Consider the following 21,366-nt stretch of genomic DNA (forward strand, 5'->3'; position numbering starts at 1 on the left):
CCACATATTATGTAGCAACCTATCTGAAGTGGACCGCATATTATATTGCAGCCTATTTGCTGGGATGATGAGCTCCGGACACCTCCCATTATTTATTAGGACAGGCTGCAGCCATGTGAGAGCAGAGGGTGGATGGCCTACGTTACAAGGCGTGTGTGATGGAAAGTCGGGGGTTGAACAATGAGGAAGCAGAAAGAAAGGGAGAAATAGAGAGATAAAGGTAAAAGTAAAGTAAGGACACAAGAGTACTACCACAGATGGAAGCCTATCTGAATTTATTCAATATATGAATTTATTGATGAAACAGGTCATACAAGGAAACAATTCCATACATTCACGTTTCATCATTTCATAGCCTCACTAAAGACACAACACCTGAAGTCACTAATGATTCAAAAAAAAGAAAAGATAAATGTTTGTCTAAACCAATAAAAAACAGCTGACTTCAGTGGATGGCAAATTCCTATGTGGCTTTGAAAAATGATCTAAATCCTCAGCGTTCTAACAGGGGTCAGCCTGCTTTGTTAGGTGTGTTCTCCTGGTGCTAAAAGACAAATGATGTACTTTGCCTTGGGTCAACTGGGCTTTCCCATCCCATAATGACCTTTCAGGGAGCTGGAAGAGAACAGCCGTCCCCATAGCGATGAAGCAGTACTGTACGCAGCATGTCAAAGGTGTATATAATGGCAATCCAATGTTTTAACACTGCAACATGACCTCTCCACCTCTAATGGACTGTTTCACTGCTCATCAATCATATAAAAAGTAGTTTAGCAAGGCGCAGTATGTCATAAAAAAGGCCTCTTGAAGGAAGAATTTTTCCATTTTGTGCTTGTGTGAAACCTGAATCTGCTGCCAAACAAGAATGCATCCAAAGTCATTTTCTGTTTTCAATCGAGTTACGTGCTCCCAATATGTTCAACAACACCACTTTGCTTAGGAAGAAACACTCAGCAGCTCTCAGTGTGTGTGTGTGTCTGTGTGTACCCTGCTGTACTGCCAAGGTTTCCCTGGAGGAGAGAGGATCTTTGTCAGTTTGTCATCAGACACAAGCTGCCAAATTTTATGAAATACCAAATTACTAATTGGCCCAGCGTTAGGTGTCCCGCCTGGAAGTGAGACTGTAATATCTGGGCCTCGATTAGGATCACAGGGAGAGCCACACTCAGCTGCCTCCTGCCGAGCTGGCAAGTCTCTGTCATTTCACACCTCGCTATGGCAGTGAAGCCATCATCAAGGACAAATGACTTGAACATTTCCAATTTATTCCTAGCCTAAATATTTCCATGACTGGATTTTGTTGTTTACAATCAATTTTTAAAAAACTGTATCAGATTTTCAGTTCTGGACATGTGAATGGATTTAATATAAAACATTTTTGACACCTGTAAGGAAATCCTCTTCTTGCCTGTATATCTCCAATAAGAGGTCAGCAGATCATCCGCACTGGTTTCCTGCACGAGAGAATCTCTAATCACTTGGCAACCCGGCAGCTTTCAAGTCATTTATCTCAGGACAAGAATTGATTTATATTGTGTGGATATTTAAACTCATAATAAAAGTGTTCCAATGGATTTGACTGTGTATGTGTCTTAAATTATAAGACCAAAATTAGAAACTTTTAAAAAGTTGTATATTTACTACTATAATCAAGGTGTATGGATCAAATGAAAATACATAAAAGCAAATGTCCCATAAGAGCTCTGCTGTTAAACAGGTTTAACTATATGCTGCAACCTGAACGGGACTGGAAAAGCACAGAACTCTCAGGCAATGACATTTTATGCACTGATCACATTTACCCCATTGAAACCAGATGCAGTGATATTTATACAAAATTCAGTGCTTCAGTGGATTCAGTGAAGGTGGTGTATGCAATGCAGCCCAAATATAAACAACAATCCAAAATTTACCATGCAATCACCTACTACAGTTACTTAATAATGTGTTCTTGGTAGGAACACTATTGTCATTGAGGACAAAAAATTACCAGTAGAGAAAAAAACCCCAAAACTTGTACATCTCAAACACAACATGGAATGGTGTGGTTCAACAGAGGAAGTGTATTGATGAAGAACCAGGTGAATGACACACACAGATACATCCAAGTGAATAGGACAGCCTAGGCACAGTGAAGAGTGCTGTTTATTTTCTGTGTAGCAGTGGTATCTTTTTTTCAGGACTCGTAATCAAACATGCCTAAGGCCACTGGATGGATAAACACACACACAGTTTGGCAACATTTCAACTCTTCTCTCAAGCGGTGCAAGGGGAGGGAACACGAACGAACACACACACACACGAACACACACACATACACACACACACACACCTTGAAGAAGAGGAACGTCTCTGTTTGTTTTAATGTAAAAAGAATGGTACCCTTTCACCCAAACATGGTTAGCAAATTATGGCAGTTTATCACAATTTTGATGTACACAAGAAAAAAATGTCTCCATTTTTTCCCACCACCTTCTGATCCCACAGACCCCACATTTTAGGGCACAGTCAGATATAAATTACCAACAAACTATGATAAAAGCTTTTATCAAGACAATGATTAGGTAAAACAACATTTTGTTATGCCTTTCTGGCACATGCGGGGGCAAATATGCCTTTTTAATCAATATGTTGTTTTTTTTTTCCCTCGATTAAGGTGGGGGACAAACATTCATTTCAGACAGGGCGGGTTAACATGTTGCTCTGTGCTCTTTTCTTCCAACGTTTCAGTTTTCAACCCCCCAACGACTCGAGGGTTTAAGTGTGCAAGTCATTTCCAGTGCAAAACTCTGCAATTTGGTTAGCTAAGGCGCTGGCTTCCCTTTAGAGAGTCTTAAAGTCCTAAGGGTTGTCCTCCTCTGTGTTTCTGTGGGGGCTCTGAATCATTGCTTTTTGAAGAACCTGCTAGCACTGATCCCTTTGTAAAAGACAGAGTTCCTTCAGTTTGCTGCAGAGAGTTTGAGAGTTGACTAAGTTCTACACCAGTGGCGTAGTGGTAGATTGACACGTGACACAGCGGCTCAACACCCATCGTAGCTTAATCGCGTGTGAGCTGACTTTGAGGCTGATTGGTGGTCAGACTCCGTATACCCATCCTTGGCTCAATGTTGTGGGGATGAGGCTTATAGCTCGGGCACGTGCTTCAGCATATCGCCTGAGACAGGTGGGCCAACCGAACAGACGTATAGTCTGCCAGCGCAGGACTTCTGCTATGCCTGTGGGTGCCTCCTATACGTTTTGTGACAGAAATCGGACTTTCTTTCCTGTCAGCAGCCAGCTCTTGAGGTCCTTGACGGTGGGAAGTTTCATTTTCTCTCGGTTTTTACTGTAAACATTCAAGAAGATGCCGAAGAGCACCAGAAGGCCGCCCCAGATGTACCTGAGAAAGGGGAAACAGAAAGGTTGGATATCTTTAGGTGGTGGCAGAAATGAAGTGGACCACCAAGTGCAATTAATGCTAATGTATTAATATGATACAGTGTAAAGTAGAGAGAAGTTCAACAAGATGGTCATGGACAAACAAGTTCTCTATTAGATTTCCTACTTACAAGATGTGGGTCTGTTTTTTTGGTTCTAGCGTGCGCACACACACACACACACACACACACACACGAGTACGCATGTAATACATTAAACACTCCTGAGAACTATTTCACATGCTTTCATTGAGGCTATGGAAGATTTTGGACGGATGTGTTAGATTGCGTTCAAAATGCCAAACGAGGGAATATCTTGTGGAGGAATCCATTCATCCAGTAGGCATCTATAACATACTTGTAATTTGGAGTTTGGTCAAACTAGCTGTTTACTGAAAATATTGTACATATACTGATAATTAAAATACTTTGGTTTAAAAAGTTTAAATTGCAGTCATGAAAGGGACTGTGAGTCCAGCGATGGTGGAGGGCACACACCAGCCAGAGGGTGAATGAAGCTGGCCATGAAGATACACAAAAAGTTTTTTGTATTTTGTGTGTGTGTGCATGTCGAAAGTCAAGATGGAGAAGCAGAGCAGGAAACGAGACCCTTTTGACAGCACAGAGGAGTTGGAGGGTGAGCGAGAGTGAAGGACAAGGAGAAAAAGCAGAGGAGCAGTCAAGGTCTGAAAATGGACTGAGGACATGAAAACCGGGGGCAGGGGAGCCAAATCAAGTTTTATTGGTCAAAGGAGAGGTCAGTGTAGACTTACTTTAAACTAGAAGAAAACTGATCAAAGTCAGAAGGTCACAGTACTTACTGAAAAGTGAAAGGCTTTGCGAAAAACATGAAGGAAAGAACAATCGTCATGGCCTTTCTCCCGGTGGTCACTGCAAAGCAGTAAAACACATTTATGGTTTTACTTAATAAAAAATAAAAGTTAATACAAAATAAAAATAAAAACACATGTGACTGTCTTATATGTTCAAACAGACATTGATTGTCTACAGCTGGGCAATATACTGTTAATTGTTTATAATTGTAATTAGGTTTAAAAAATATTGTGAAGTATGACAATATTCCATCTAAACAGAAATTATAAATCTGTTTCTAGTCAGCTTATCTCAGAACGAGGAGAGGACTTGACAAACTGCTGCTCTGACCTGTCACTGCAACCAGGGCACCAAAGAGCTTGATCAAGGCCAGCACAAAGGAGATTCCAAAATAACCCGTAAGAGAGAAGAAGAACGCATAACCATATGTCTTCACTGGATGCTGGGAGGGAGGAGAGGATAAAAAGTCATTACAATTTATTTTTTAATTTTTTTACACAAACCAAAAGACACCGGACGTGACTTAATTTGGACGAGACCATACAGCTAGCTAGCTTGGTTAGCTAGGTGCATCCGTAATTCATGTTAACTGTGATCATAACTGGGATGCTAATTTTAGCTAGCCAAAAACAAGCTTAAAACAGAACTTACGTACCTCAAAATTAACAGCCGACTCCTAATAAGTTTTTTCAGCAGCGCTAGTTAAATGTGCACAGTGCAGTGGATATGAGTAGCCTCTAGCCTGATTGACAGGTCGCCATGGTAGCAAGTTATAAATCACAAGGTAGCCACGCAAGCATCCCCTGCTTCATCGTCTATTTTCCTCTAAATCGGACCATAATTTACAAAATAAACATCATGTTGTATTCGAGAAGACTTTAAACTAATGATTGAGACCATAAAGTCATTAGGAAAGTATTTACTGAGGTAATAAATATGCTGAGAAGTAGACTAAGGCCCCATCCACACTACTGCGTTTTCTAATTAAAATGGAGACCTTTTGCTACGTTTGCACCTCCGGTCCAGACTAAAACGGCCAAAACGAAGGCCTAAAATGGAGAAGTTTTGAAACGCTGCTGACCCCATTTTGCGTTTCAAAACGCTGGAGAGTGTTTTAGTGAAGACGGGCAAAAACGGAGGACTTTAGAAACAATAACGCTCTGCTCTCTGATTGGGTCTTATAAGTCATGCAAAGCAGACACACAATGCTACTGAAAGAGTTTTTGAGTCGGTATTTTTATGAAAATATTCTGTACCGTGCAAATAACACTTAGGGCTATCTGCCTACATTTGTAGGCTACTACATGTCGCCGTTTACTTTGCAACGACTCCCAGTCTGTTTTCCGCCACCACAGTCCTGTGTTACATTCATTAACAGTCCCAGCTTGTTATTGGTGCATGCAAAAAAAAAAATCTGGTCTGATTCTTCGTCTGCATTTCTTTATTCTTTTGCCAAATCTTCTGTAACTATGGGATAGACCACCTGCTTCATGTTTACACCGGCACACACATGCCCAGTGTACCTGAATGGCCAATAGATGTGCATACGTAGCTTTAATTTGTAAACTAAAATGGAGTAGTGTGGATGGGGCCTAAATGCAATCGGACTTCTTTTTGCAACCGGGCAGGTTTAAGGCACTGACATTGGCCTCACTTTTCAGGCCTGGAGGTTCCCGCTTGAGGAGCACGACTTTGGCAACATGTTTGCAACCTAAAGCTGAACATACATACATACATGCAGTAAATGACCTCTGCGATAATATCAGTCAGTGGGAAGTCACATAAAGTGGCAGGGGTGTCTAGTATACTCACCTCTGAGCAAAATGCCACTGCTGGCCCCAGCCCACCCACACAGAGCAGGCCTGTCAGTATGTAGACAAAACCGATGGAGTACGAGTACAGCACCTGTCAACACAAGCCCCAATGTGACCAGTCAGTGACATCACACACAGAATAATAACTATTCTCACAGCCCAAACGTGGGACATAGCAGTGCTCTTCTGATGTAACAGTCAAGTAGAGCAATATATTCCACATCGCCCCCAATATTGTGTCAACTGATCTAGTTGCCAGTAGACTCAAATACTTTATTATGTGCTTACAGTATATAGTTTGTTCGGAAAGATAAACAGGGTACCATTTCAGAGTTGGAGCCATTATGGAGTTTCATTGCTTTCTCCTGCACGTTTCCAATGACGGCGTCTGCACACAGTGCCAGGGAGATGAGGAGAACACCTGTACGCAACACACACATAAACACACAAAACTAAAAACATGGATATCTGAACACATTTTAGCTGACGCTTTACAGCAATAAGCTAGTGAGTTCGCCCTTAGCAAAACACACCTGCACACTTCATATGCAATGCTGCACGCACCTTTTAGTAAAGACAGACTGACCATGAGAGTATAGCATGAAGATGTGGTAGTATTAGAGCACTTCTGTAAAGCCGCTGGAGTCGGCTGTTGGATGTAGAAGAAATTACCTGTGACGTTGAAGTTGGGGGCCACTTTGCTGTCGGCTAGCGTAAACCAGATGAGTCCCAGACTCATGCAGAGAGCAGCAGACACATCAGCCAGATTATAGCGTTTACCTGGAACACAAACACACAACACTGAATCATTTTGAATGTCTCTCTGCAATTCTGAAATCTAATCAGAAACAGAAACTCCTAAAATCTCCTAAATCACATTTTGACTGACTTCACAGAGGAAAACAAGGACTAAGTTTTAGAGATTATACCGGCATCAAAACTAAACTGAAATGTATGCAACTGGTAAAACTTCCAAAACCTTTTCACAACATCACAAACACAGAGAAACCAAACTGAGACATTGCGCAGCGAGAGTACTCCCCCTCAAGCACAGCTAGCAAAGAAATCTTCAAAAGATGACTCATCTCTTTTTAAATAAAAGAAGTTGACATTGGATTCAGGTAAAAATGTAAGTAAAAGTTTTTACAATGGGTATTCTTGACAATTTAAAGTTTCTGAGGTTGTGCACGTAACAATGCACCAAAAAAAAAAGGCTGTGTGAAAAAAAAAGGGGGGGGGGAGAGGGGGGACAACGGGATGAAGGAGTCTTCTAAAAACAGGCTGACGGATAGATGCCTTCAGGTTGACAAGGGGACGCAGCATCAGGTCGGCCGTGGTTGGCTTTGATTCCCCCGACTCGCCTTTGAAGGGCTTCACATCAGATGCAACCCCACACCCCTCCCTTCATCCATCCATCCATCCATCCATCCATGACTCTCTCCCACTTTCTTTCCTCTTTGCATTCTAAGTGAACAAATTCTGTTTTCCACTCGACCCCTTGAGGGACCGTGGTCCTCACATCTACCCATCCAGTGAGGGGGGAGGGGGGGGGGAGAGAGAGAGACACAGGAAGGCTAAAACCACACAAAACCTGTCTGAGGTTGAGGACACAGAACCTTGAGAAGGCCAGTGTGAGGATGAAAGGACAGACAGAACCAAGAGCGTGGAGCCGACTGGGCACTGACAACCGAAAACACAGATACAGACAAAAAGCAGATATTGCATGTTCAAAGGTGGTCATCACTTCAAAGGAAACATAACTGAAATAAGTTGTAAAATGTACCTTTTCCAAAATCTACCTCTCCTGACTGATTTTAAGATCAATAAGCAAAAGATGTTTTTTTTATTATTAAGAAACGATGCAACCTTTATTTTCCTTTATCTTTTGAATAAAAAATGTGTGGCCCCTATTGCCACAAAACAGGTATAAGAACTCCTTCATCACTGTCTCCATTCAAGCCCTGAATGCTAATAGCAAGAGATGATAACGATAGCAATAGTCACTCTGGCAATTATGTTTAAATGTGTTTAATATTTGAATGTTTTTAATATTTTAATATTGCGGTGCAGTATATTTTATCTGTAATGTAATGTTTATTGGCTAATGTTGATGTATACTGCATAATGTGCTGGTGCGAGGTGCTGTTAATGGTGATGGATGTATATTACATTGAATGGTCAGTGAACTAGGGTCAGTGTGCCTAACTATAAGCCCTGTGCGGCTACAGTGGACATGTTCAATGTATGTTTCTTACATTTTGTTGTGTCTGTATATATTGTATGTTTTTGATACTTTGTCTGTGTTTTAAAAGCTTGCTGTAGCACAAATTGTCCCACTTGGGACAAACAATGAATTGCATTGAACCCACATCCCAGAATTAAGGCGTCATGGGAGAACAAAATGATTTCATAAAGAGAAAGATGGATTAAAGAAAAAGCTGTTTTATTCACAGCTCTTGAGCAGCACAAACCACCAGCCCAAGTAAATACCTAGTTACACTTGTGAGGTCTGTGTGTAAATACATATACAGTAGAATAAGCCTACCTTGTATAAACACTCCCCCAATCATGACTGGGATGAGTTTACAGCACTTGAAGATGACCTGTGTAGGGTAGTTCAGGTAGCCCAGAGAGGTATTGGAGAGGCCCATAGTGCCCACTGTTAGAAATGCTATAATCATATAGGTCTTCCCTGGTATCCTGGAAGACGGGGAAATATAAAGTAGTTGATAAATGGATTTCCATGTGAAACACCAGAAGATTTAACAAAAACTGGTCACCACCAATTCTTCCAAAAACATCTGCTAAAGATGGGTTATACATCTTAAAAGAATACTGTTATCAAATGTGAATTATAGTATCACAAAAAAACTATTACAAATAAGTCACAGTGATAAACCTGAATAAATTAAAAAAGCGTAAAGTCATCTGGGAGCAGGAGTTTATTTACCTTCTGCGTTTGTCCTGTGTGAGCTGAAGCTCCACTAGTCCAAAAATGGAGTAGAAGCCGAACTGGACCAGTGTGAGGTACCAACCAAAAGGCTTGAATCCTTCAACTGAAAATATCAACTCCTGGACGAAGGGACAAATAAAGAATCACAAAGCATGTAATGATAATCTTCCGAGGCCCTTGCTGTGAAATACAAACTTTGATTATATGTCATCTGTGGCCTGTACTACGAAGCGAGGTAACTGGCTTATCCAGGAAACTTCAGGAGTAAAATTGTGATGTCGTGTGTAACTTCCTGATTACTATGAAAGGTGGATAGGTGTTAACCGAGGTCTGTTGCCATGGCAATTTACGCTGCATCTCAAAACTTCTCCGAGCAGGTTCTGTTCGTGGTTAACTCGAAGTTACCCTATAGTGGACTACACACCACATCTGTACTCAGTGTTAATGATAGGTACACACCATTTGATAAAATATTTTTAGATTTCATCCTGATTTGTTCCACTGCGGTTGCAGCTGAAATGACGTTATTTAGAACACAACAGCATTTGGCATATATATATATTAATTAAATAACGGGCCAGTTTCTGAGGTGTAGCCCATTTGTAGGCTATAATGGAATTATCCTAACTATTTTCACTTTTTTAGATTGACTATTTCACGTGTCCAAAAAATACGGAGCCAGGGTGAGGGTTAATAACCCGAGAAAAAAATCCAAGATGGAAGTAGCAAATTTACAAGAACAAATTCCCTGAAATTAAAGTCACAAAAAATCCAAATCACTCTGGTGTTTCGAATAGCCTACACCCAATTCACGGCAAAGTCTCTAAGGTTCATGATAATATAGTGTTGTGGGCTAAACTCACTGCTAAATCCGATTGTGAAGTCTAATATAATTTTCCACTGCATGCATAATACACGGCAGACGAGTGTGTGTAATGTTGCAGCCTTGCAAAGTGAAGTGATGTGGTTCCTTGAAAAAAAACAAAAAAAACAAACAAAAAAAAACACTAATAAATGTATGAATACAATGTCAGAGAATATAGCCTATTCAAGATTTTAACTTGTAGATTTGTGGTAATTAGTTTCTCATAAAACTACCACATTAACCTTGGAAATTCTTTCCCCTGGCTCCAATTCTTTTATTACAATGGATATAATCTGCTGTACCTTTACATCTTAATGATATTATGATATAGGTATCATGATATACAAAAGAAGAGTCCATATATACATGATAAAGAATTAGCCTACAATAAGAACACTGAAGATAATTACAAATTTACTCAATGCGATGCCAACGAGCTTTGTCAGCTGCCATGGTGTTAGATTTGGCTGTTGACATGTCTTTAGACTCCTCATAACCTGACACAATCAATGTGCATTTTTCTGGGGAAAATACGGAGCATGCGTCATTGCGAGAAATCTCTGAACACGTCCCTTTTATACGAACGTGCGCAACTCCAATTAAGTTAATACTGGGTTAACACCGACTCAACTACCCAAAATCTTATTCACCGGCATAATACCGTTTAACTCAAGTGTAGGCAGTGAGAGTTTGTCAACCTTGAGTTTGCTTGATAACCCTGAGTTATCTCTGAGTAGGTTGAATTCCCTCTGTAGTACAGGCCACTGGTATTTCAAGCCACAAGTACCAGATTCTTTTTCTAACTAGACAGATAGGAACACAGCTCATTTAATAAAACAGAATATGTAAACAAACTTTCAAAAGACTAAAGTTGCCAGCCTTTTGTATCTGTACATGCAAACAGAGTTGCAGATGCTTCACACCAGCGCTATCCTTTCACTGTAACAAGCTTCAACTGATTAGATATTTATATTTATAGATATTAAGATATTTTACCACGTGTGTGTGTGTGCTCTCAGACCGTGTCTTTCCTCCCGTGTTACCTGCAGGTATCCATAGATGAGGTAAAAGACGAAGACTCCAGCCACGCAGATGAAGAACTGTGTGGGGGAACTGAAGCTGCTTAGGTTGATTCCCAGCACCCTCAGCTCCTCCACAGACTTTATGTGGGGCGACATCACCTCTGTGGACGATGGGATGGAGATTGAAATGTGCTTCCGTGAACTGTTGTAGCCCACCAGGCCATATTTGGCACTCATTGTGTCTGTGGCTGCTGGGAGCTGTGGGAACACAAAGAGAGATTCGGGCAATATTCATACAGGACAAGTGCCAAGCGTAGCCCTGAGTTTTGGTAGGAATACAGAGCAAAGCTCCAGGAGGCATTACATCATTCTTGTGGATTAGCAAAACAGATATACCTTCACATACAGTAAAGTAACATTAAGTAACTCATCTGATATAACAGAGTGGATAAGACTGAAAATAAGACTGAAGCTTTCATCATCTGACAATGAAAAAATACATAGTGACAGTGTTTCCAAAAGTATAATACCAATACAAGCAAATACCTGTTCAAAGACACGTTGGAGATGTACGCACTGACCTTTTGAGTACCTGCTTTCATTTATGCTCAGACTGCTAACGCAGCATAATAGTTGTTACAGCATATGTCATGTATTCCTCACCTTTGTTTGGAAACTAAAAGCATTCATTGTGTTGTTTTTTTATTCTAAAATATGACTCTTTTTCTCTGTTTTGTATCACTAACGTTAATCACAACCCTTAATTACCTGTAACGTTAGTCAGTCTGTATTGTATTATGTAGGGGATTGTTTAACATGCATCAACATATATAATCCAAACCGCTGCATCACATTCAACAAGACATCTCAAACAACAGTAACGTTAAATTTGTAGTAAGCGATACGAACATTTGCTACATGTAGACTGTGTTTAGAAAAAGTATGACAGACAATAACGTTAACGTAAGCTAGGCTACATGAAGTAGCTGGTGGCTAACGACTGAAGTAAAAGCTGTCATTCAATTAGCTATCATATATTAAGCATTTAAAGACAAGTGGTAATCCTAACAATTAATGTCATTCCTATGACAGGATTACTACCAGCGCCGTATGTCGTCCCTAATTTCCATTTCTCAGCCAAACAAGCCAAGCTACACTAGCAAGCTTGTTACCTTCAACAACACTTCCGGGTTTCTTTACGTTAGCTTATCCTCTTCTCTAGAGGCGAAGCCGGTGTAAATCATTTCAGTAGACGTACCGGCTTCATCTCTCGCACATTTTGAACGATTTCATTTTATTATTTTCCAGTGACAGACAGCTAAAAGACGAGAAGAAGCGTGTTAGCTTCTGCTAAAAGCTGCCTGCACTTGATCCAGCGGCAGAAGCAGCCAACAACTTCCGCTCCGTTCCGACCTCTGAACTGACACGCTATTGGTCAACGTAACCACGCGCTGTAGCAGGTGAATCAGCACTGTAAACAGGCTGCTACAATTCAGTCTTAAATGTAAAGTATATTAGCCTGCGACATGAACAGTGCACAGGGACGTTCAGAAAACGACTACATGCTTTTGGTGAAAGTTATTCGGCCCCGGCTGCATGTTTTACCTGTGTTGAAGAATCCATGTTGAGTTGCTCGGTGAGTTTGCTGCCTCCTCTCTCTCCGCTGCCGTGCACTCAAACACATGCAGGTTTTGCTAGTTTATCCGGATTAGCATCGTCGTTCCGTACTGCGGAATGCTTCAACAAGCATGTTTTTCTTCCTTAAAAGTCTCGAATAAGTATATCAATGTATCATATACTATTTCATTGGTCCATTTAATATTTTAAAGGGACCATTTAAAGGACAGTCAAATTAATAAGACTCAAAAACAGTAGCCTGAGGACAATCTCTAGTAGTAGAAAGTAAATACATTTACTCAAATACGGGACTATAATTATGACATAACGTTACTTGTACTTTACTTGAGTATTTCAACTTTATTCTACTTTCTACTTGTATTCCACTACATTGAGAGTGAAATGTTGTACTTTTGACAACTAAAGTAGTTTGCAGATTAAGAATTGGCAAAAAAAAACATTATCAGTTTATAGATGCATTGTTATAAAATTAACTCCATTTCGACCATGTACAACATAAAAACGCTACTTACATGTTCATGCATCAGTAACAATACAATAACAATGACCATGTCTGTGTGTGCGTGTATATATGTATAACTATGATAAAATATCACTCACTGTGGCTATTCTGCTTCATAATTAGTACTTTTATGTTTGAACTTTTAAGTAATTTTTGCTGCAGAGACTTGTACAATACTGTACAATTTTGAATGCCGGACTTTTACTTGTAAAGGGGTTATTTTTGAAGTTGTGTTATTGCCACGTAGCACTCAGTAAAGGGTCTGGGTACTTCTTGCACCTCTTAAAATGTCAAAGAAATAATGGTGTGCTCATAATGAAATGGAAGAGGTGTAGAGAAATTGAACAAAAAAATCTACAATATGATTATCATGTTCAGGTATCATCTTAATGTTGTGGTTAGGTATACGCTGTAGAGCAGCTTTATACCTACAACTTCTCCTCCTGCCTCCGTCATCTCTTCCCTGCACGTCATTCCTGTTTTTGTACAAGAGTCCCTTTTCTTTTCCCTGTTCTTCGTAAAGATTTTTTTGGGCATGTGTGCTTTATTGTGATAGTGATGGATAGCTGGAGAGATGGACAGAAAAGACTGGAGAGAGTGAGAGGGGATGACATGCAGCCAAGGGCCCAGGCTGGAATTGAAACCGGGCTTAGCCTTGATACATGATATTTGAGCTACCGGGGCAACCCTCTCTTCTTCCTTCTTTTCCTCTCTCTTTCCCATAAACTGTCCTCCTCCTACCCCTTGAAGTCATGTCCATATATGCTTTCCTCCCCCTACATTTCTTTCAGTCTTTCTCTCTAAATTCTTATTACATTATCCCCTGCTCTCCCCTCTTCTGTTCTGGCTCTGTCTCTCGGCCATCTCATATCCCTGTCTCTCCCTCTTTGGCTTCCCCAGCATATAAGGCATGAAACCATTGCCCCTTCATTCCTCTCCTCTTTTCTCCCTGCTGTCCAATCTCAAATCCCTCCCTCTGCCTTCTTCCTCTCTCTCTCCCACTCCCTGTCCTCTTTCCCCAGCCAGAGGTTAATACACTCCAGGATGGCATTATTTCCTCCCCGGCCCTCTGACAATATAAAAATTCAGAATGGACAGCTCAATCCCTCTTCCATCTCAGATTTGATTGTAATGGTATTGCCTCCTGTCCCTGGGAGGCCCCTGCCGCCTCGCCAACCCGGCCTTTATGACACTAAATGGCCAGGCTACAATTTTTCCATCTATTCAAAAAATTCTGTTAATAACTCATTTGGAATGAGACGTCTGCGGCCAGGTCTCTCACCCCCCTGCTCATAGGGGTCACAATAAACAGAAACAGATGCAGGGCTGAATCGCAAATGTAAAAGGTTAATTAATCTCTCTGAATTTACAATCTCCCTTCCCCCATTCCCCTTGCACTCCAATTGACAGTCCCAAAGAGACAAAAATGTCATATTTACAACCTAGCGTGGAGAAAGTGCTCAGTATGGCACTGCAGTTGAGCGCAGGCGCAGGCCTGTCCGACCACTTTCCCTTCTCCCCCGTCCAACTTTACAAGTGTACCCATTCATCACGCATGATGGATTTATGTAATAAAAACCCATTTCCTTTTCCCATACGATCCTATTAAATAATAAATAATTATTTATTGATTATTCAAAAAGGTACATATGCGCGGGTAATGGCCTTGTACCACACCACTGGACCTGCAATAAATAAAGCAGGCAGCGAGGAGGCTTGAGAGAGTCGGAGAAGAATAAAGCAGAGAGAGGGAGAGGGGGAGAGGGAGAAATGAAGGGGAATGAAATGACTTTTGAACCAGTGAAATCTGGATCCAATATGGCCTCTTGCAGCGCGGATCAGGAAGGACATTATTCAATCTTCAGGAGGCTCATATGGGAGCACGACCTATGAATGGTTTTGATATACTCTATGGACCAAAGAAATGAAAATAGACAACTGGGTGAGTGTCCTGCACAGAGTTTGTGTCTCAGATTTTAACATTTGTTGAATTTAGGTCCTCCTTAAACCACAATAGCTATTTTTATGAAAGCAAAATAAAGGATACCAGGATGAAACTTTTATTTTCCCTACAAAAATCTACTGATTACAATTTTTCATGTTCAACCAAGGCAATACATTTGAGAAACATACGCTGAACACTCGATGAAGCACATAATAAAAAAGGTTTTAGTCATCACCTTTGTTCCCTCTTCATTAAAAATCCTTTAAATTCGGGTTAGTGTGGAGTTGAGGCTAAGGAAATACTAACAGTGCCTATTTAAATCAATAACAGGCGTGTGAAGTGTTTGTTTTGGAGCTTTTTGTTGCAGAACAGGACTTGGGGTTTAGTAAGCCATCCAACAAGTCACTAGTGATAACCTAGTGAGGCACATCCACGCACATATAAACATCCACTCCCTTTATAATGATCCCTCCATATTATTTTTTCAGCATCAGTATCGCCCCAGCAGTGGATCATTTCATAAAGAGACACTTTAATGTCAGCCAGATATTACATTGAGGACTTCTTAATAACCCATTTGTGTTTGGTCTTAGCCATGGCTAAAGTGCACTCACTCTCCGTTGTCTTTTTCCAGGGCTTGTCTCAAACCTCCTGCATGCTACGGAAAACAGATGCTATCTCGGCTATATTACTTCTCAAAGCACTCATATCCTCTCCCATGTTATTTTCTTTGATCTGCTAGGCTTGCTGCTCTTACATTTTTCTCCCACCTCCCCAGTCCCACGCCTTCCCCCCACTCTCCCCCCTTCCTCATTTTCCCCTCCATCCTCTCTGCCAGTGACCAGAGAGCAGAGGCAGACCAGCCAGACTGGTTCACGGTGGCTGTGGACATTTAGAAATTCAGCTCATCTGTTCTCTGTCATCACAGGGCAAAGGGGTGCACGTTGGGTGGGACCACTTAGATTCTCCATTTAATACGCATTTGCCATCGGAGGAAGGCTTTATATAAGGGGAGAGGGTCAATCTACATTCAGTAAACAGCCTATTAATTTCAAAACAGGAAATTGGTTGGACAAAACAAGCTGTTTGACTGTGTGAACTTGGGCTTTATGAAATTGCAATGTGCATTTTATTACTTTTTTCCCCTGACATTTCATAGGCCAGACTTTTAATTGATTAATCTTGAAAACATTCTTCAGATTACTGAATAATGAAAATTGTTGCAGCCAGTCTTTATGCAACCCCCACCAATATATTTCCTATGATAAGAAGAATTCTGTTTGAATGAAAGTCAAACTTTCCCCCCATCACTATTTCAGGCATTGCACAATTGCTCTATGCCTCATTGTTTGACCGCTAATAATGCCTGACCCATCAATGTGTGTCTTATCAATACCTTAGCTATTTATAGTGACACTATATAACACCCTTCATACAGTACAGTTTATGAACTGCACCTTCTCGTTGAAGTTATTTCTTGAAGGATTCAAAGCTGTACTGTGAACAGGAAACATAGGGTGAGAGGGAGGGAAACGACGTGCATTAAAGGTCCCCAAATGCAACCGAACCAGGGAAGTTGAGGTTATATGGTCTTAACCACTAGGCCACAAGGATGCCCCTTGAAACTGTGCTGTTAATATACAAAATAAATAAATTTCCACTTTTTATTTCATCCCCTCTGTGCTCTTTTGGATGTATCTTAAATATATATATATATATATATATATATATATGTATGGCCAAAAATGTTATCACAATCCTGAGTGACACTGAAGAAACCAGATGGTTAATTATGTGGTTAAACTTATGGTTAATCTTTATGGTCAGAATGTGACAAACACTTGATGCTAAACAGTGGATCACTTCACAAGTCTGAGTTAGAACATTTAAAACTATCTTTTTCAACAAATATGATAAGTTGATCTTTTTTCTTGCCTCTTTTTTCAACAACATAAATATTTTAATAGAATTTATTTTTGTGATTTGTTTGTGATTTAAATGAATTAAAGCAAATATTTATTGACGATATATTGAACAATTATTATATTGTTATTGAGGCAGAATTATATTGCGATGATTATCATTTTTGTTTTATTGCCCAGCCCTGTATGTATGTATGTATATGTATATATGTATGTATAAAAACATTATATATGCATTATAAAGCAGTATAGAGCCAAAGCCCAAATCATAATCCGCTGTAAAGAGTATAGTCTCTCTTGATCCAGAAGTCAAACAAGGAATCATGAAAGCATCAGTAAAAATCACAGTGAACTAAAAGTTAGCCTTGCAGACTCACTCGCACAGATGTGTTAAACGGATTTGTCCGCACACAGGTCATGAGCAGTAACAACTGAGTGAATAGGTGGCACTTAGGGCAGGCACAGGAGACTGGGAAGTCTTTGGCTTTCTTATGAGCAGCCAGGAGGGGGAAGCATCCCTCTTTGCAAGTGTGCTCACAAGAAAAGGAAAGAAAAAGTAATTAAACAAACAATTTACCAGGAATTGTGTGTCTGCTTATCCAGTCGGCCAAACTCGCTTTTGTTCTAATACATATAGACAGAATTTGGGGGGGGTTGGGGTTGTTTGTTGTCTCCTCAGAGTGACGGTAAATGACACACGTTTCATTTCCCATTCATTTAACCTGCGCTGTGCTTATGAAGAGAAAGGGATTGAGAAACAAATTATGTAGTGTCATTTAATTAGGAGTTTTGCTGTGAGCAATAATCCTGTTTTTTCTCATAACCTTTAACTACTTAATGGATTTGAGAAGCTATTACCTTTCAAGATTTCTGTTTTTAATTATTTGGAGTATTGTCACAGATATGAAATGTCAATCACACACCAGGATTAATGCACGTGAATGTTATTTACTTATGGATTGAAGCTGGAGGAGCTCTTTCCGTTGACAGCTTTACGAAAACAACGAAATTGTGCAATATGCAAAAATTCTGCTCTGTGGCCTATTAAGCTTTTCACATTCATTTATCCTTATGCACCCATTTACTAGTTAACATAGCCTCATATTAAATCCCTGAGAGGTGGTTATTTACATAGATATTAACATTATATTTATGATAACGGCAAGCCATGGTAAATCTTAGAGTAATATTAGAAATACGCCTATGTGAATCTTGGATCAGATTATAATAATGACTCAGTTTTATACAAACTCAATTTATAGTTTTCCTCCTTTGGCGTTTGTACTGTAGGTGTGCATGTATAAAAATATAACCCTGGAAATGTGTGTGCTCCACAGCCGAGGACCTACCTCTCACCCTGATCACATTTAGGTAACACTGTGAAAGTGGCAGACAGAGTTTGTTTAGTTTCCCCTGGAGGACACCGCAGTTCTCTGCCAACAGACCGACCCACGTGCTGTGACATCAGGCCTGACTGCGTGTAGATGAATATTGCCTTTTAAATACATGAGCCATGTGAGGTACGCTTGATTTATTTTGCCAGACACTAACAAGACAACGAGGGCATGTGTCCTGATCTTAAATCAGGCTTGCTCATATGACAGCAGGCTGCATACCTGGGCAAAAGCATCTGTTTTGAATACGTAAGTGGATCAAAAATCATAAATTAGAAGCACCTGACAAAGGTTGTCTAGAAGTTGATGGTTTTACTCGAGGAGCTTTGAATGTCTAGGAGGATAAATGAAACACACCCTGAGCAGTTCAAATATTCAAAACCTTATTCAAATAGATGTTTTCACCCAGGTTTGACACGGCTCTTAGGCTGGTGTGTTGGCTCCTCAGACCCCCCATGGCACGGGGCATGTAATCATCCTGAAAGTCTCTTTGGGTGTCTGCACTCTCATAAAGCAGGAAAATGGATCGTGTGGCCCAGGAAGGGAAAATGAAAGAAAAGGAGAATGAAATTACAGACCTGGCTGACTGCACAAATCATGCATATCATGTTTTATGGCTTGCCAGAAGAATTCAACACCTGTGGATCACCGTAGCTATAATTGTACATGAACGCACTGGGGATGGGGGCGGGAGGAGAGCTGTGGTTTGTGTGTCACTGAATATGTGAGTGAGAGTGTGTGTGCGCGCCCAGTAGGTGTCTGTGTGTATGCGAGTATGTTTTACTTGGCACGACCGTGTTTTAGAGACAGAGGGAAGATGATAAAAGAAAGTTACGGGAACGCCCGTTGTTCACTTCTTCAGTACATCCTGGGTGAGCCGCCCACAGCCCACAGGGCTCGCTCACAGAGGCTTCATTTACCATTGTAATTACCCTGTTTATTTACCCTACCTGCGCTTGGTGGTAAAAGGGGTCCAATTCATCAGATCAGGACAATTTGGCATTGCTTTGGCTTTACCATTTGCTTTAATTAAATGAGGCAATCAGTGAATCATAAATCACGATCCGTGTGACCACTGGCTTTGTTCCTCTTCTTTAAAACTGACACACCTTGTGCTAAAACTTACAAAAGACGCACACTGGCTACAGAGCAGAGCTGAAAGCTGAGAATGAACCTTTCAACCCAATTTTTCCCCCCCTCTTTGTTCATGCAGAAAATATCTCTGTTTTTTAGGTTTTGTTTTATCCTTTAAAAGTTTTTTGACACTTTAAAAGTATAGATGGATGTAAGGGACGCTGAAACCTAAATGAGATGACAACATAGCCGATCGAAGAGTCTTCCCTCGCCTCCTCCCTCCTTCTCCTGCCGCCTCTCCGCCATGGATGCTGATGCTTGAGTCAAATTGATTACACCACTCCATCTGCATCATGACTGGCCTCCTCCTGTGTTTGCCGCCTCTGCCTACAGCACAGAGTTAGTGTACAATTACATATAGTTTAATATATCTGCCTGAGCACCTTTAAATAAGCATCACAAGTCCACAAGGTGATTTGTCTTCCAGCCCCATTACTCCATTGTACATCTTGATAGCCAGGGATCGCTCCTAGCTATGTTTAAGCATTAAATAGTGTATTATTATTTCACATAAATCAAGCTGAGATGTGAGGGGGGTATTCATAAATTTTGCATTTCTCACAGACAGTATTTTAAAGCCTCTCTCTCTCGCTCTGCCGCTCTGAATTTTGAGACTAAAGCAATTCTGCTCCCTGCACTTGATAGTGCATTAAAGATAGGCATATCAGGGAGGTATATTCAAAACAACATGTAATGCAGTTTAGATTAAGTTTGAGTTGCTCTAACACATTCATCACTGCACTGTTTCCATAATAAGTACCCTTGCTTTTGTCAGTGATGCAGCCACACACATACACCATTACCATCAGAGAATATTGTATTGTTATTGTCATGAATAATGGGGGAAAATACTAATAAAAGTCCATTTATCATAATATTTTCTCAGTTAACCGTGGAACTGTATCTCTTATCTGTGCTTGACGATGAAAGGGCAAAATTAAATTTAAAGGTGAATGTTTGCCGTCAGCCCTTTCCTTCAAGACAAGTGCCCCCCCACCCCCCTTCTGATATTAGCCCTGTGTTTGTGCAAAACGTCTACTGAGGAAATGACTTCACTCAGGAAACTAGATGTCAGCTTTACACACGAGCAGGAGAGCCTGCCAGTGTTTTAGTCAGGCCGACAACACGTTCTTTTCTCAGCTCGCTCTCCAGTTGAGTGTAAAGCTACAAAAAGTGACAAAGGAGGAAATTGGACTCGCAGTTGTTTTGGTTACTCCAAGGACAACCTCGCACATTCGTTTTTTTCCCCTGTCTTTGGCCTGGTTTTCTGATTGGCGCTGATGTACAAGTTGGGGACTACAGGGTGTGAGGTGAAACCCGGAGCTTTGTCAGCGGCTCATGCAAGTCTGAGGTTATCTTCATGTGTCACAAGGACTATACGGTGATCCATTAAGCACATGGGAGTTTCCATGTGTGCCAGCTGGGTCAAGGAGCTGGGCTTTTCTCCTTATAACTTTACGTTATCACTAGAAATAACGCCTAGCCAATGAAATAACAAATTTGTTGAGAATGTGCTTTTCATTTTCACTTGTTCTAGAATAATAAAAAGATAAAGAAGAAAATGGTCCAGAAGTGAAGCCAGTCATATTCTAAAAAATCATACCAAACATAAATCAGCCAAATTGTTTAAATAATGCAAAAGTCTCATAAGTTTGGCTTTTGTGATTTCATGCTCACATTGCAACCATACACCACAATTAAACCTAATTTTTTACTTTTAAAACATGCTTATCATTTCCTACACATAATAATTATATGACCCACTGGCCCGGGGGCTTCAGTGTTGCAGTAAAGTCAGTTAAAAAAATAAAAAATCTTGTAAAAGTCATTGCAAATTGGAAATTGACTAGAAGCCAGGACAGTAAGTTGAGGATTGGGGGGGAGTGAGGAAAAAAATGTCTTTGAACTAGTTTTTGCTTGCAGAAAA

The 21,366-nt window shown here is 40.5% G+C and overlaps 1 protein-coding gene across 1 annotated transcript; it reads right to left on the reverse strand.

Moving 5' to 3' along the window:
• Positions 1 to 1,616: 1,616 nt before the first annotated feature.
• On the reverse strand, positions 1,617 to 12,315 carry slc35b3 (solute carrier family 35 member B3). Its single transcript, XM_038725801.1, has 10 exons — positions 12,077 to 12,315; positions 10,926 to 11,162; positions 9,015 to 9,136; positions 8,610 to 8,764; positions 6,737 to 6,844; positions 6,388 to 6,485; positions 6,063 to 6,155; positions 4,581 to 4,692; positions 4,238 to 4,307; positions 1,617 to 3,379 (listed from the first exon to the last, which is right to left on the reverse strand). Exons 2-10 carry the CDS (start codon positions 11,139 to 11,141, stop codon positions 3,229 to 3,231), a joined length of 1,125 nt encoding a protein of 374 aa, XP_038581729.1. The 5' UTR covers positions 11,142 to 11,162; positions 12,077 to 12,315; the 3' UTR covers positions 1,617 to 3,228.
• Between the last annotated feature and the right edge of the window lie 9,051 nt (positions 12,316 to 21,366).

This window comes from Micropterus salmoides, unplaced genomic scaffold (genome assembly GCF_014851395.1).
Source record: "Micropterus salmoides isolate LMB-PRFRI ecotype aquatic unplaced genomic scaffold, ASM1485139v1 Ms_hic_scaffold_1, whole genome shotgun sequence".
Taxonomy (NCBI): Eukaryota; Metazoa; Chordata; class Actinopteri; order Centrarchiformes; family Centrarchidae; genus Micropterus; species Micropterus salmoides.

Coding starts and splice junctions, on each gene's coding strand:
- slc35b3 (XM_038725801.1), bottom strand. CDS start 11,141: ATGAGTGCCAAATATGGCCTGGTGGGCTACAACAGTTCACGGAAGCAC. Junction 6,156..6,387: donor ATGGCTCCAACTCTGAAATG/GTACCCTGTTTA, acceptor TTGTGTTGACAG/GTGCTGTACTCGTACTCCAT. Junction 4,308..4,580: donor TGCCCTGGTTGCAGTGACAG/GTCAGAGCAGCA, acceptor ACTGCTTTGCAG/TGACCACCGGGAGAAAGGCC.